The following is a 15952-nucleotide window of genomic DNA, read 5'->3' on the forward strand; positions in this document are numbered from 1 at the left end:
CCTGCTTGTTCTCTAACCCTAACCCTATCCCTTAGTCATCTGTTATCCAACATAAACATATCTAGATGCCTACATTTCTGTTGGAATTCAACTCCACACTGTCAAAGTCTACAGTCCTCAATAAGGAACAGTTAGCTTTAGAAGAGGCTGAGGGAATGCCCCCCCCCCCCCACGACTCCTGAATGTCAGTTGGACATTCTATTTACTCTCTCTCTCTCTTTGTGCTCTCATCCTGATTAGTGATGTAAAACAAATACTTTCCAGGTTGTATGCCTTTGTTTTAAACCTCTGTGTTTTTTGCCTTTGCAAGCGGACCTCTCTCTGCTTTGTGTGTTTGAAGAGATGTAGTGTTTGGAGGGTCTTCCTCTTGTTTAAGTCTCTGAAGAGATGGAGTTCGAGAGAAGCTCAGACCCAGTTCTTTTCTATCAAGAAATGTAGTTCTTATATTTTTAAATAAACCTTTTTGAAACTTTAAAGATTGAACTCTGCATCTTCAGTCCCCTCAGGGAGATAGGGCGGAATATATATAAAGTCTTATTCTTATTATCTTTGCCTCCTAAGCTCAGCATTCTTTTACAGCCACAACACTTAACGTTCTGCTTGATGTGAGCTGACTGCTCAGTGGAGTATCCTGTTTATGTTTTTGAATGCTCTGCTCTTTTGGGGAATTTTCCTAACCATCTCCAGATCATTCCTCACAAAGATCACGTCCAAACTATCGTTTGCCTGACACTCCAAATGTACAAGGTCCACCTGCTCCACTGCTTTTCCTTTCTTTTGCTCTTTCAGGTCATACAAAGCCCCTATACCTTATCTTATGCGCGCACACGTGCACGCACACACACACGCACACACACGCACACACACACACCTCTTACATTCTTACAATCCAATCTCGCCCTTCCTGTTTCTTTGTGGACACTTCACCCCGGCCCTCTCTCTTTTCACTATTTCTAAAAAGAATTCTGAGGCCAAACGGAGCCCAGAGAAGTCACGTGGATGAAGACCCTCTAGTCAGTTTGCAGCTTTCCTGTGCAGTGCCTGAAATCAGTCCTCAATAAAGGGAAATTATAAAAGGAAAAGTTTAAAATCCACAGGACATTATGTTGCTACAGTAGTAAGTGTGTGTGAACTTTCCTGATCACAGGGCCCCCTGACTCATTACCTGAGCAAATCACACCAGCAGCTTCTCCAGATTCACAGGGTCCCCAATCCCTTACATCACAGAGTATAATAGAATCCCCTTTCATGATGCAAGAATTATAGGTTAATTTGACTGGATTATATTTTCTTCCAAAGTGGAATCCTCTCGCGGTTGATAAGGCTGGTCCACAGTTTAATGTCCTACAAAAAAATTCAGCCATCTCTAGATTCCAGTAATCATCATCACAAATGGCATTCCACTGCTGCTCCCTGAACACTTCCAGTCTCCCAGAACATGGATTTGAACCGTTGACCAATCTTATCTGACCTGAAATGATGGAAAAGAAAGCTTGTTATTTTCCAACTTCATTCACTCTCCGTAGGAGAAGGCTTTTCACACTGAGGCTGCCCCAAGCGTTTGAATGGTCATTTAAAGAACATAGAGACACCCCATATATTCTTGTTCCTTTACTTTGAGATATTAATGTAATGGAAAGCACCCCCCTCCCAATAGGAAGCATTTGAAAGATAAAGCACAGCACAGCAGGATAGCTTACTCACGCACAGCAAAAGGAAACAGTGTGACTGGAGAAATCCTGAGCTTAAAACCAATGAGCAGCAGAGCTTACCTTGAAGTGTGAAAAAAGTTTATTGCAACATAAAAAAACTACATTTTATAGATAGGAAAAAATGGGGTCTAGACCAGGGGTCCTCAAACTCTTTGAACAGGGGGCCAGTTCACTGTCCCTCAGACTGTTGGAGGGCCGAACTATAGTTTATACGGGAATATTGTGAAACATTTGTTTTATATATTGTAAAACATTTATTTGTAATTACAAATAAATGAAATTTTGACTTCAAGCATGTCGTGGCATGGGTAACAGGTTTACTATAGCAGCAGGAATCCATGAATATGTTTACTGATTAGCCTATCGGCCAAACTCCCATAACCTCTTGTCATGGGAGTTTGGCTGACAGTTTGTGGCAGCCACACAAAGTTTCTGGATGAGCAGAGGCGACCCTAGGTAATTTTCAAAGGTAAGCAAACAGTATTTTGGCATGCTCCCCCCCCCCCCCAACCAATCATTGATATATATTTTCTGTTCGTCGTGGGAGTTCTGTGTGCCATATTTGATTCAATTCCATCATTGGTGGAGTTCAGAATGCTCTTTGATTGTAGGTGAACTATACATCCTAGTAACTACACTTGCCTCACTTGTTCCCTTGCCTGGCCCGCTTTGGGTCCAGAGGTGTGCCTGAAGACCCCAGCGTGTGCACCAAAAGTCACCTCTTCTCCTGACTTTCTCCTCAGCCATTGGGACCGAGAGAGAGAGAGAGAGAGAGACAGAGGTGGAGATGCCCACCTTTCCTGAAGGTAGGTGCAAAAACAAAGGAGGGAGTGGAGGTGGGAGATACCTCCAGCCGGAGGGGCTCTCTCTCTCTCTCTCTTGGTCCCAATGGCTGAAGAGAAAGTCAGGAGAAGAGGCAACTTTTAGTGCGCTCGCTGGGGTCTTCAGACACGCCTCCGGATCCGAAGCAGGCCAGACGCGGCGGCGCCGCCCCTTGGCCCAATCATGGATTGGGGAGAGGAGAGGAGGCGGGTGGAGCTCTGGGGGATCGGGAAAGAGAGCTGGCCATGGGGAAGGGATCGAACGCGGAGAACGATTGAGCGCCCGGTGGCCAGGTGGAGCAGGAACGAAAGGGGCTAGGCGAGGCTCAAGGGCCTGGCCCCTTTGGGAAGAGGATCGCCCGGCAGCGAGGCAAGAAAGCCGAGGCTCCCCCTGGACTGCTAGGGCTGTTGTGAGCTGAGGGGGCGCTCCTCAAGTGGCGGTCGAGGGGCATTTACAGAGGCGCCTCTGTGCCCCTGGCAAAAAAAGAGTGTTCTGCGACCGCTTACTTCGCGTAATGGATGAGCCGGCTCTGTGGATGAGAAGTACTACTTTCAAAGTAAGGGCCGCACAATTAAACAGAAAATAACACTTTCAAACCAGGAACAGATTTCTGTTCTACAATTTTATTATTATGTTTATTTATACATCACTTTTTGTCTCCACAAGGAGACTGTGGGCCCTTCCAGACACCCTATATCCCAGGATCTGATCCCAGGTTTTCTGCTTTAAACTGGATTATATGAGTCTGCACTACCAGATAATCTGGGATAAACAGAAAACCTAGGATCCGATCCTGGGATATAGGACTTGTCTGAAAGGGCCCTTCCAAACAGCCATATAACCCAGAATATCAAGACAGATAATCCACAATATCTGCTTTGAACTACATTACCAGAGTCCACACTGCCATGTAAGCCAGTTAAGTGTGGATTTTATACAGCTGTGTGGAAGGGGCCAAAGCAGCTTACATTTAAATACAATTTTAAATCTACAAATATATGAAACATTACAATAGAATTAAACATCATTGCTATTCTTTAAAACAGGCATGGGAATTAGATTATTATCATTATTATTATTATTATGATTATTATTGTTAGACATACAATTGGAAGGGAACCCCAAAGGTCATCTAGTCCAGCCCCTTCCTTCTGCCAGGCAGGAAAATAGAATTACTGCAGGAGCAATAATAACAAGAACAAGAACAACAACAACAACAGTCTCCTGAAGTAAATTGAAGGGCTTTGGACTTGAGTTTTGGAGTTGTGGTTTACCTACATCCAGAGAGCACTGTGAACTCAAACAATGATGGGTCTTTACCAAATTTGCCACAAAAACCTGATATGCTGAAAATGGAGTACTGGCCTTTGTGTGGCCCCTTGGCCCTGCTGCTGCTGCTGCTACGGGTGTCTGTGGAGGGCGAGGATGAGGAGGCGGAGCTTAATCTGAATGGAGGGAGGGAGCGGTCACGTGCCGAAGGAAAGAAGGAAGAAATGGAAAAGCCAGGAAAAGCGAAGGGAGGGAAGAGATCAAGGCAGAAAGAAGGAAGGAAGGAAGGAAGGGTGAAAGAAAGGCAAAAGGAGGGAAGGAAGGATGAAAGGTAGGCAGCCAAGCAGATTGGGGCCTTCCTGCCCCCCCCCCTCCCCCAGCCTCCGGGTGCTCCATCTCCGCCTGTAGAGCTCCAGGGTGTTCGAGGCAGGGTGCGCCATGGCTGGGGTCGCAGGGCTGACAGGCAGCAGGAGGCACATGTGTCTCTTCACCATGCTCCTAGCCTTCGGTTGCTCTCCTCTTGCTGCCCTGCTACTGGCCTGGCTACTGCTGTTGGTCTCCCGTCCGGGGGCAACAGGAGCAGCAAGAGGAGAGTGGCCGAAGGCTAGGAGCATGGTGAAGAGGGACAGATGCGCCTCCTGCTGCCTGCCAGCCCTGCAGCCCCATCCATGGCACACCCCGCCTCGAAAACTCTGGACCTCTACAGGCGAGATGGAGCATCCGGGGGCTGGGGGGCGGGGGCGGACAGGAAGGCCCCGATCTGCTTGGCTGCCTTCTTGCTCCCTCCATTCAGATCCAGCACACACAGCGTCCGCACCTCCACCTCCACCTCCCTCTTCCTTCCCAGTGATGTCAGGCACCCCCCCTCAGAATTAAGGGATAAGGACTTATAGTTCTGCAAAGGGCAAGGTCACCAGACTACACAACAAGGGTTAAGTCTTGGCCACATTGCCAAGGCACTGACAACAACAAGGACCCCACGAGGCTTTTTGGGAAATGGCTGGATCTTGGGATTTCTGCCCTTTTGTGAGAGTTGTAGTTCCCCAAGGGCTGAACGATGGATTCTGTTATTGATCAACTCAGCGCCCATCTGCTGATTCCAGCCTGAATCCATGACTCTCTGCTGAGTGGACTGGACTGTTTGCCACAACCCTGGCCATGAACTTTCTATCAATGCTTGACTTGAACTGCTAGCAACCTCTGCTTTCACACGCCCTTCCTAAGAGCATGGGATTTCCAGTTTGGACCTTAATAAAGATCAAATATTGAAATAAACTTTATGGGGTGGGATGGGGGTTCCTCTTATGAACTAACTCTGTATCAGTGATGCCTATTGCCTATGATTTTGATATATGTATGTAACCTTATGAATTTCCTCTGTACCCTTGTCCCCTTGACCCTTGCCCCACAAAAACTGCTGTGACCAGGAACTGCCTGAGGGAGGGCTCCAGCCTCTCCCTCAATCACCCTTGATTAATTCACCAGCATGGACAATACTGTTGATCCCCAACCCTGGCCCTCGGAGCAAGACCAGCGAGGGGAGGGGGGTCAACAGAAACTCGGAAAGAAAAGATTGATTAAATCATCAAGATATCGTTGATCCCCCCTGAGGTCCGATATTGAAAAAGCCTTTTCATATTTCCTTCAAATCCCATCACAGACCAGGAAACCCATTATTCCCTTATCTCACACACTGCCAGTGAGGACAAAAGCCTCACATTCCAGCTGGCGGATGCCCCTAAGCTCATCATTTCCTCAGCCATTGTCAAGCTTCGTCCCGCCTCCTAGCTGTTGATTGGCCCATCTTCAGAAGTGCTAGGAAGGCACTGATTGGCCCCCCAGAGGCGGCGGAGACCGCTGATTGGTCCGGGGGCGAGGCGTGCCGCCAAGCCTCCTCCCAGCTGTTCCGCGGCCAGCCAATCAGCACGAAGCCGGCTGGCAGAGGGCGGGCGGGAATTTTGAAACTGTTTCCCTTTGTCTGCATGCTATAAATCTGCCTGTATTCTTTGTACTGGTATGCTTGCAGCGGAATGATTCCTGCAATGCATCTGATCTCAGCTGAATCACGAATAAACCTCGATTGCTGGAAACTTCTTCCACCTTGATGAGGCATTATTATTTGTAATATTTTTACTCTTTGGATTGGCTTTTGCTGGCCTCACCAAGGTTCCAGGGCCCTTTTGAGCGGTCCTCAGGGATCTCCTCCGCCGGGAGACCCTACTAAAAGCAGCTCGATATCACCAGCCCCCGAGCAGGAGAGCAGCAGCAGCCAGACTGCTATTGGTTCAACCGCCCCTTCAAGGGCCGGATAAATGCCCCCAGGGGGCCGGATCCAGTCCCCGGGCCATAGTTTGAAGACCCCTGGTCTAGACTGTCAAAATAGAAACTTGATTTAATCTCTATTTCCGTCTAAATTTAAACCAAAAGGAAAGAATCAAAACTACATTCTGTATTCATTTATTTTTATTTTATTTCGTATACTTCTACCCCGCCCTTCTCAACCCCCAAGGGGGGACTCAGGGCGGCTTACAAAAAGGCACATATTCAGCTCTCTCACACAAATAACACACTGACTGTGAGGTCTTTGTGGCTGAACACAAAAGGCATGCAACCTGAAACACATCAGTCTATGTCATCAATGAGAATAGAGTGAAAAGACAGACCGAGACAACAGGTTTTCAGGGCGGATAATGGGGAAGGTCTTCCCTTGCCTAATCCTGATTGCTACTTGATTTCTTGGGCGCACATGTTCATGTTTGTGTAAATTTGATACTATAAAACCCATGATCCCATAAAGACAATCAAACATGGCACTTTTATTGTACGTCTTGTCTTGTCTTGAAAGTAAGGATCAACGCTTAGTTAAACTCTAGAATTTCCGTCTCCTCCGTTTCTAGTCTCTGAATTGGGAAATAAAAAGGACTAGAGATATTAAGGCATATGGATTGTCTAATCTGTTGATCTTAATACATTTCATTCATTTGGGGATACTGTGCATCAACATTTTCCTTTCTTTGTGAGAAAGTGTCCAGTGTACTAACTATAAAGCCTGATGCTCTGAATTTTGCTTTGGCCCCACCTGTTCTACCTACCTGCTATTCTAGAGACTCACCTGAGCACTTTACACTCACATCCTGGCTGTGGTTGCAGCTGTGCTTTCCCCAAGGGCTTTTGGGACAGGCAGCCAGAGATGTTTCTTCTCCCGTACAGTTCACATTCTCCAGCCAAATCAGACCAGACCCTTGGCCATAGCGAACTCCCCCAAATGCTGTTGAGGCATCTCCACAATTCAGTTCCCGGCACACAACCTGAGCATCACGGGCATCCCAGCCACTTTCACACACAGTCCCCCACTGCTGGTTGTGTAACACCTCAAGATGCCCAGAGCAGCGATCGGGACCATTTACTAGGCGGAGCTCTGATGGGACAAATGAGTTAATTGTGCAATAAGTTGTAAAATTCATTTTGAACTGTCTCGTCATAGTCTTTTCATGGTTATGTTATCAAACACGACTACCCCAACCCCTAATAAAAAGTGATTTATAGTTAGGAATGTATAGTTTTCCAAGGGCAACAAGCCAGAATGTGATAGACTGGTGTCCTCTCTTTGGCATGTAGCCCCATCACCCCCAGACCCTTATCTTGCCCCCTCTATTCTCCTAACCATAAACTATATTTTATTCCACTTTTATTTCTATACATTTATGAAACATGCTCTATTTTACTTCTTGGCTCAAGGGCCATCACTCAAGAATGCTTCTCAGCCTCCGGCAAAGGATATAACAAAAGATAGACAATAGCTCTCAACTGCCCCACTGCAGCCCCCTCCATGGACTTTCTGAAGACCCTTCTTTGTTTACCTGGAAAACCCTGTTTCTGCGCTTCCAGGAGCAAAGGCCACATGATAAAGAGACAAAACACCGGTCTTGTCATATGGAACTCCATTCTGAAGGGGAAATCTATGTAAATCGAGAAATCCTCTCTAAAAGGATGGCGACGAGACAACACGGAGGAGTTGACTCTTAATGAAGAAGTATTTATTTGTCAGCCTGCAAATGGCGGATAGTTTAGTTCAAGCTCAAAGGACCGTCATGTCTCCTCTCTGGGGTTGTAGCCTTTCAATCTGCAGATCGAGTTGCTTATAAAGTCTGCCTTTTTCACTATTTGCCCACTTTCACTTATTGCATCTTTATTGGCTCACAGTAGAAAGCAAAGTGAACAACTGGAGTAGACACAAGGTCTCAAGTGGTAAGCGCCTGCCAAACACCGGTCTTGTCTTCTAGTTTCGTTCATGAGAAATTGGGAGGGGGAGAGTTCAAGAAGAAGGAAAAAACAATTGAAATGTCAAACTGCATTGTAATGTACAGATTAAGTTTTGAAAGGTTTAGAAATAGTAGTTTACAAGCAGCATTGGATATTCCAGTGGCATTAACATTAACATGTGTGATGGCGCGAGTGGCGCCACCTATGTATAGAACTGTTAGTTGCAAGATTTAAACTGTTGTATCATGCTTAATCCTGCCCCTTTTACCCTGCTTATGTGTAGTTGTATGGATTGGTTACTTATTAGGCCTGGGTAACAACGCAAAAATTTGTTTCTAAAATTGATTTGTAATTCGGGGTTTTTTTTGTTTCGATATTTAAAATAATTACAAAATTTTCCAAAAAAAAAGTTCGGTATTTACGAAATTTCGTAAATATTTACAAAACATTTTGTAAAGATGGCGCCTTTTTTTTTCAATATTTTTTAAATATTTTTTAAATATTTTTTAAATTTAATTATTAATTTAGTAGAATAGGGAGGAGAAATTAAAATTATTATTAAGGAGGGAAGGCAGGCACTCACTCTGGCGGCCCCTCTCACTCGCCGCTCGCTCGCCCCTCTCGCTCGCCGCTCGCTCACCCCTCTCCCTTCCAAGGAAAAGTAAAAGCTCGCCCTCTCAGCAAGCATCGGCAGGCGGCCATCTTACGTATTTCCGAAATGGACGGAAATACAAAATTCTTTGGCGCCTGCCGTTTCGATATTTAAAAACACTTCCAGGTTAAAAAAAAGGTTTTGTAATCGTTTCGTAATTCAAAAATTAACGAATTTTTTAACGAATTACGAATTAACGAAACGAATTGACCAGCCCTATTACTTATAGCTGCCAATCAGTACTGTTTGGCTCCACCTCTTCCTGCAGGAGGGGAGTGCTTCCTTTCTTTTCATTCTGCCATCAGAGTTTGTACCAGATGGATGTGAGTAAGAGACTTGACTCTAAAAGACCCTGATTTAAATTACCTCTCAGCACCAGTTCTGAGGTTTTTTCCTCTTGAGACTTGTGCTTCATGTTTAGACCAACCTGAATGATGTTGGAAGTCTCAAGCGCCTTCAAACCGGTTTGCTCCGGCATTCACAGCCATTGAGGAAAGAGGAAACTTGGAAAGGCTTCTCAGCTTCAAACCCCTTGGACCCAGGACTAACTGAGACTGTAACGTATATTTTCCTTCACCCCTCTGAAGTTTCCAACTCATTGCTTTAAAGAAATAACTCTTTGTGATCAATAAAACTTATTTTGAGTTATTTACAGCGTTTTGAGTTTTTAAGAGTTCCAGTTTCCTATAGGAGGGCAAGAAGCAATCCCCTGGGGAGAGGTGCCACGTCCATGCCCCCTTCATTAAGAAAAATAGCCCCCAGGCACGACGGCACAACATGCAAAAGGAATATGATCAATGTGTTGTTGAAGGATTTCATGGCTGGAATCACTGGGTTCCCGTGAGTTTTCTGGGCTGAGTGGCCATGTTCCAGAAGCATTCTGTCCTGACATTTTGCCCACATCTATGGCAGGCATCCTCGAGGTTATGAGGTATATTGGAAAGGCAAGGGAGGTGGATGCTGTTGATGTGGTCCAGGAGCTTGTTTAGTTCTTCCTATCCATGGCTACAAATGGTGAAGGTGTCATCCACAAATTGGAACCACAGAGTGGGCTTTTTTGGTATTGTTTCTAGGACTTGTTTTTCAAAGTGCCTCAACCCAGGAATATGATCATCCGAGTTAAGTGAAAAACCCATGCTGCCAGCAGTGCATGAGTTAAACCAATGGAATGTAGAGCGTGTGTACAGAGAAGGTAGTTAGATGGTATAACAACCAGAGGCTTGAATCTGAATCAATGAGCTGATAACAATTTTGTATAAATGAGTCAGTCGCCATTTGTTCTGTTCTCTTTCATCGTGATCATAAAAACAAGTAAGTGTCATTGTAATGACTAAAATGTAAATAAAACTTAGAGAAAAGAAAGTGTTTGAAGCTAGTTAATTGGGTAGCAATAAGCCAGATCATTACATTGGTATATCCCCCAAACTAATTGCTTTACCAGTTCCACTAGTGGGCACACCTCATAAGGCTACAAGCCAATCAGCAGGCCCAGTACAGTCGCAGTCAATCTACTTTACCCTTCTTTGGAAAACCTCCTAACTTTAACTCTGTTTCTCTGCCTAAGAAATTCCTTCTGTCCATGCATTTCAGTAAACATATTACTCGATGCAGCAGCAAGATGGCCAAGGAGGGCCAACAACACCAAAGGCATTGCTCTCAGTTTATGATTCCCAAGTACAAGTTTGTGGGAGATGGGAGCCTCAGTGGACTACCCTGGGAATCCATTCCCTGACCAACTATGCCCCACTCCCAAACGAACTGCCACTGCGTACCTCATAAGGATGGAAGGATGCAACTATCTTAAGGTCTAGGAAGGGATCTAGCGGGCAAATCAGATGGAGCTGGTAGTAAGCAGCACTCGTGACCATTGCATCTCCTTGGGCTGCCCTTGGAGAGATGATCCCGGAGCACTCCCAAGCTGTGAACACAGTCTTTCAGTGGGAGTGGGGCTCCATCCAGAACTGGGTGAAACATCTGCAATCCTAGGTTAGGACCCTTCGTGCACTTTTGTGTTAGTTGGGTTCGGTTTCAATTTGTTTTTCTTCATCCAGCTTATGATCAACTCTAGCCATTCATTTAGAGGAGATATACTACCCTTTGCTAAAACCGTTTTTGAAGGCATGGAGAAATAGATTTGGGTGTCATCAGTGTGCATCAGCACCCCACTAAATACTTCTGGATGATTTCTCCCAGTACTTTCATGTTAATAATCTCTTGTGGGATGCCATATCACATCTCAGAGAAGCAGCTATCCCCAGGCACCACCATCTGGATCCTGCCTGTGAGGGACAATAGGAACCACTGCAAAACACTGCCTTCGATTCTTATATCCCCCAGGTGTTTCAGAAAGATACCATTGTCGATATCAAATGCCATTCAGAGATCTAGAAGCACCAATAACGGCACACACCCCTTGTCAGTGGCAAAATGGAGATCATTCACTAAGATGGCCATAGCAGTGTCAACTCTGTATCCTGCTCTGAAGCCAGATTGAAATGGGTTGAGGAAAGGTGTGTCATCCAAGACTGCCTGCAGTTGAAGGGAATATGTGGTATTATTGAATATATATTCTCATACATTACCTGAGCACACAACTGCTTCGCTTTTTCTATTGTAGCAGTATTCCTCATCAATGTAGCCACAGTCACTGAGAACATCTTCTGTTCCTTTACAACTGAAAGAGAGTGGCCAGACAGGACTGTTTGTTCTTCCAAAGTAATTTCCCTGAGGAACTGATATGACATCTCCACACTCAAGTTCCTTGCACAAAAGCTGAGCTTGATTCAGACCCCATCGAAAGCCACACAGGGTACCCCACTCCTGGTTGTAGAATACTTCAATTTCCCCAGAACATCGACTGAATCCATTCACCAATCTGAACTTTCTTGGATCTGAAATAGGCATAACTCTTGTTACTTCTTCTCACCATTTCTTCACCAAAGATACAACATGGATGATCACATGGGTAGTGCAGTTTAGGAATATTGTCGGGATGTGTGACTCTATAGGAGGCAAACTTTGGATTTCAACTCCCATCATTCCTAAAAGCAGGAAAGCTGACGGGGATTTCTGGGAGTGAAGTACAAAACATCTGGAGGGCCAAAGTTTTCCCATGCCTGCTATAGAGTCACTCTTTGGATGGATCTGAAATTACAATATATGTGCTTACTGACAAAACTTTTACTTGCATGTTTTGACTGTCTCCTCATTGGCTTAATCCTGGGGAAGTTTCATTGCTTTCCACCTCCCAACGTTGGGCTTTAAATACCTTCAATGAGCAGGAAGATCCTGAGATACAGAATCATAAACTCATAGAGTTGGAAGATATTGCATGGGACATCTAGTCCTACCCCCTGCCATACAGGAAAAGGAAAATCAGATGGCCACCCAGACTCTGTTTAAAAGCTTCCAGAGGGGGAGCTTGCACTACACTCCAAAGCAGTGAGTTCCACTGTTGAACAAGGGTCCTTCCACACAGTCATACAACCCAGCATGTCGGGGCAGAAAATCCCACAATTTCTGCTTTGAACTGGTTATCTGAGTCCACACTGCCATATATTCCAGTTCAAAGCTGATAATGTAGGATTTTATTCAGCTTTGTGGAAGGGGCCCAACTCGTAAGGTCAGGAAGTTTTTCCTGGTGGTCAGGTGGAATCTCCTTTCCTGTAATTTGAACCCATTGCTCCTAGACTTCATCTACAGGGTAGCAGAAAACAAACCTGTTCCCTCTTCCTTATGGCATCCTTTCACATATCTCCTGTCTCCTCTCACTCCAGACCTTTAATCACTTTATTAACCTCCTCTGGACATGTTCCAGCTTGGCAATATCTCTCTCAAACTGGGGTGACCAGAACTGAACACATAATGACAACAGGCAGTGCCTAAGTTATGAACAGGATTGGTTCTGTAGGTTTGTTTTTAAGCTGAATTTGTATTCAAGTCAGAATAGCTACATATTTAAGTCTAGCTCCAGGTGTGTGTGTGTGTGTGGATGTGGGTGTGTGTGTGTGCATGTGTTTGTGTATGTTTCTCTTCAGATAGCATAGGGGAAGGGTTAACACATGTTGTGATGTTTGTTTTGGTGTCTCTGCCCCTGTTCAGAAGATTCAGAAGATTTTACCTCACTTTCTGTCCCCATGAAAATTGGATTTTGAATGTGTTGAATAGCCCTGGGCCTAGGACAGAACCCTGCGGCATCCCAACACTCACTTTTCCTGGTATTGATGTCAAGCTAACTGGATGGTAATTGTTTGTGTCCTTTTTCTTCCCTTCTTGAAAACAGGGACAATATTTGCCGTCCTGAATGGAGAGTGAGTAACTGGAAAAACTATACCCCCAAAACCAGCAAAACCAAACATTTCTGTAATTTATGTGACTCAATTAAAAATATGATACTGTTTAGTAAAATGGAAGAAAGTAGAAAAAGAAGGAGACCATGACAGACGGCCTTATTCAAATCAAGGAAATTGTAGACATGAATTGGCGAGAAAGGAGCAGGACAATTAATGTCCCAAGGTCTTGGAGGTCTCTCATTCATGAGGTTGTCATAAGTCAAAAACAACATGACTGCAAATAACAAGAATAGCAACAACTTGGCAACTTGCCTCTATACCGATTTAATATCTTATAGTGATACAGTCCTACCTGCACATTCCACACTTGCGTCTCTGCTGTGGTCACAGCCGTGTTCTCCCCACTGTCCTTTGGGGCATTGCCTTAAAGATCCTTCTTTCCCAGTGCAGTTCATTCCCTCCAGCGAGATGGGACCAGTCCCTCTTCCAAAACGTGATCCACCAGATGCCCTCAAGGCCTCTCCACAGCCCAGTTCCCTGCACACAACTTGGGCATCCTGTAGATCCCAGCCAGCATCACAAATAGTCCCCCACGTTTCATTGTGAAACACCTCGACCCTTCCAGAACAGTTACTGGAGCCATTCACAAGGCGAAGCTCTGATGAAACAGAAGAGTTACAGCATCACACTAATTTTTCAGTCTTAGGGAATTTCCTGGGGATCTCACAATAAAGAATGGGAATGCTGTGAAGGTATTTATGAGGAGTAGGAGGGGGAAAATCAGATATACAGACATGTACGACACCAGTGGGCTGTATGGAGAAGTAGCATGGGTAATGCAAAAGACGAGTTAAATTCAAATTCAAAACACATGGGAAATCCATCATCTTTTTAATAATAATAATAATAATAATAATAATAATAATAATAGTAATAATATTTTTATTTCTTACCCGCCTCTCCTTGTGGCTCGAGTTGGGTTACAGAATAGTTTAAACACATAAACATTGCAAAAATACCACAAATACACATATTAAAATGTATTTCCATAAAATACATATTAAAATACAAAAAACAGGGGGGAAAGGACACATGTTTAAAACTCATGCTTAAAACTGACTGGTACATAATGCAGTTCAATGCGTTTAAATTGGATATTGAGTCTAAAATGCAGTTTCATTCTATGGCAATGTAGGTGGGGCCTGAGATAAATTTCCTGACAACGCAGAATGCAAAATGTGAAAGGTGATCTGTCTGTTAGTGTTGGGGAATCTGAGCTGCTAGGCTAAAAAATAACTAGAAAATAAAAAATAGGGTAATTCCACCAAAATATAGCAGAGTACTATGAGTAAACTCCATAACCAGCAGAAACTTAGAAGGGATAGACTTCTAATCATCAGGATGGCTTTTTTTTGGTCATGTCAGGAGCAACTTGAGAAACTTCAAGTCGCTTCTGGTGTGAGAGAATTGGCCGTCTGCAAGGACGTTGCCCAGAGGACGCCAGGATGATTTGATGTTTTTATCATCCTTGTGGGAAGCTTCTCTCATGTCCCCGCATGAGGAGCTGGAGCTGATAGAGAGAGCTCATTCGCCTCTCCCCGGATTCGAACCTGCGACCTGCTGAAACTCCAGGTGCTGACTAATCATCAGGATGGCCGAGGATTGCAGAATCAAGCTTAAGGTTCAAGGATTTATTAAAATAAAAAGCAATACATTCTTGATGGAAAAGTCTTGGAGTTCACTAACTTGCTAAATCTCATCTTCTAAAGAAGATAAAAGGTAAAAAAAAGTCCATGCAGCTACATTTTGCCTACAGAGAGGCAAACTGCATCCTCACAGGGAGAAAGAAAAACAGAAGTAACAATGGTGGAGACCGCATGGCCTTCCCAGGGCCATTCAAACTTAGAAGGAAGTTCCCTCACAGAATTGAATGGCTACATCATCAAAGGGGAGGAGACAGTGCCTAGCAGTGAAGACAAAAGACAAAGCCCTTTAGGAGACATGCAGAGGAATGCGGGGGGAAAGGATTCCCTGAGCTTGGCCCTACTCATTGAGGACTGGAAACTTGATGGCATAAAGATTTGTGCAGTCCAGGGATGAAAGCCAACAATTAGAAAATATGAAATGGATAAACTGTAGGAACTGTACCTAATTAAAGATTGGGCAGCATAAGTTAAGGCACCTTCAGTCCTTGAGTAAGAGAATGGAGCGAGGAAACCATGCCTTCCTCAGGATGGAAATGAATGACCCAGATGGACAGGCAGAAGCAATTTAGCTTTTGGACTCTAATCCATTTCTATTCTGTTATTTTACTTTAGTAGTACAGAAGAGATGAATAACAAACATCTTTCCTGCTCCTGGTTTCAGATACAAATTTTCATGACAATGACTTACCTGTGCATATGACACCGGCCATATAAAATACATGATATATATCGAAATAATACTCCTCCCTTGGTCTTCTTTCACATTCACTGAGGGAGGTCTCTGACCCATCACAGCGAAAACCATCCAGCCAGAAGGGAGCAGTTATTTCTCCATAAATTGGATAGCGTGGGGCACGCAGGGCAGTTCCACAGCCAAGGTACCTGCACACCACCCTGGCTTCTTTATCACGCAAGCCTCTGGAATCTACCATTCTCCATTGGCCTTTGTGGAGGAGCTCTACTCTCCCAGCACAGCGATTATGGCCATCAGCTAATCTCAACACTGAGAAGGATGCAGAACAACAGTCATTATCAGGTTTTCAAGTGTGAATAGTAACAAAAAAATATTTACAACCATTCCAAAATGATTAAAAACCATGTTTGTTGACTATCCTGACAGAATTTTCAGTGCAAAAATACTATTTTCTATGGAAAAGGCAGATTTCTGTACAGAAACAATATTTTCTGAGAACAATGTTAGGTGTACATTTATGGAGAACAAGTTCTGAGCTGTGA

General features: G+C 44.4%; 1 protein-coding gene across 1 annotated transcript in view; it reads right to left on the reverse strand.

The window, feature by feature from the left end:
- The window catches only part of LOC132765868 (deleted in malignant brain tumors 1 protein-like), a 35795-nt gene that overhangs the window by 4661 nt on the left and 15182 nt on the right, over nt 1–15952 (reverse strand). Inside the window, exons 5-9 of the mRNA XM_067465006.1 lie at nt 15405–15719; nt 13363–13668; nt 11301–11609; nt 6916–7221; nt 1166–1471 (exon numbers count right to left, since the gene is read on the reverse strand). Of these exons, the coding sequence (XP_067321107.1) occupies nt 1166–1471; nt 6916–7221; nt 11301–11609; nt 13363–13668; nt 15405–15719 (1542 nt within the window). The remainder of the gene's footprint in view (nt 1–1165; nt 1472–6915; nt 7222–11300; nt 11610–13362; nt 13669–15404; nt 15720–15952) is intronic.

Source organism: Anolis sagrei, chromosome 2 (assembly GCF_037176765.1).
Source record: "Anolis sagrei isolate rAnoSag1 chromosome 2, rAnoSag1.mat, whole genome shotgun sequence".
NCBI classification, from domain to species: Eukaryota; Metazoa; Chordata; class Lepidosauria; order Squamata; family Dactyloidae; genus Anolis; species Anolis sagrei.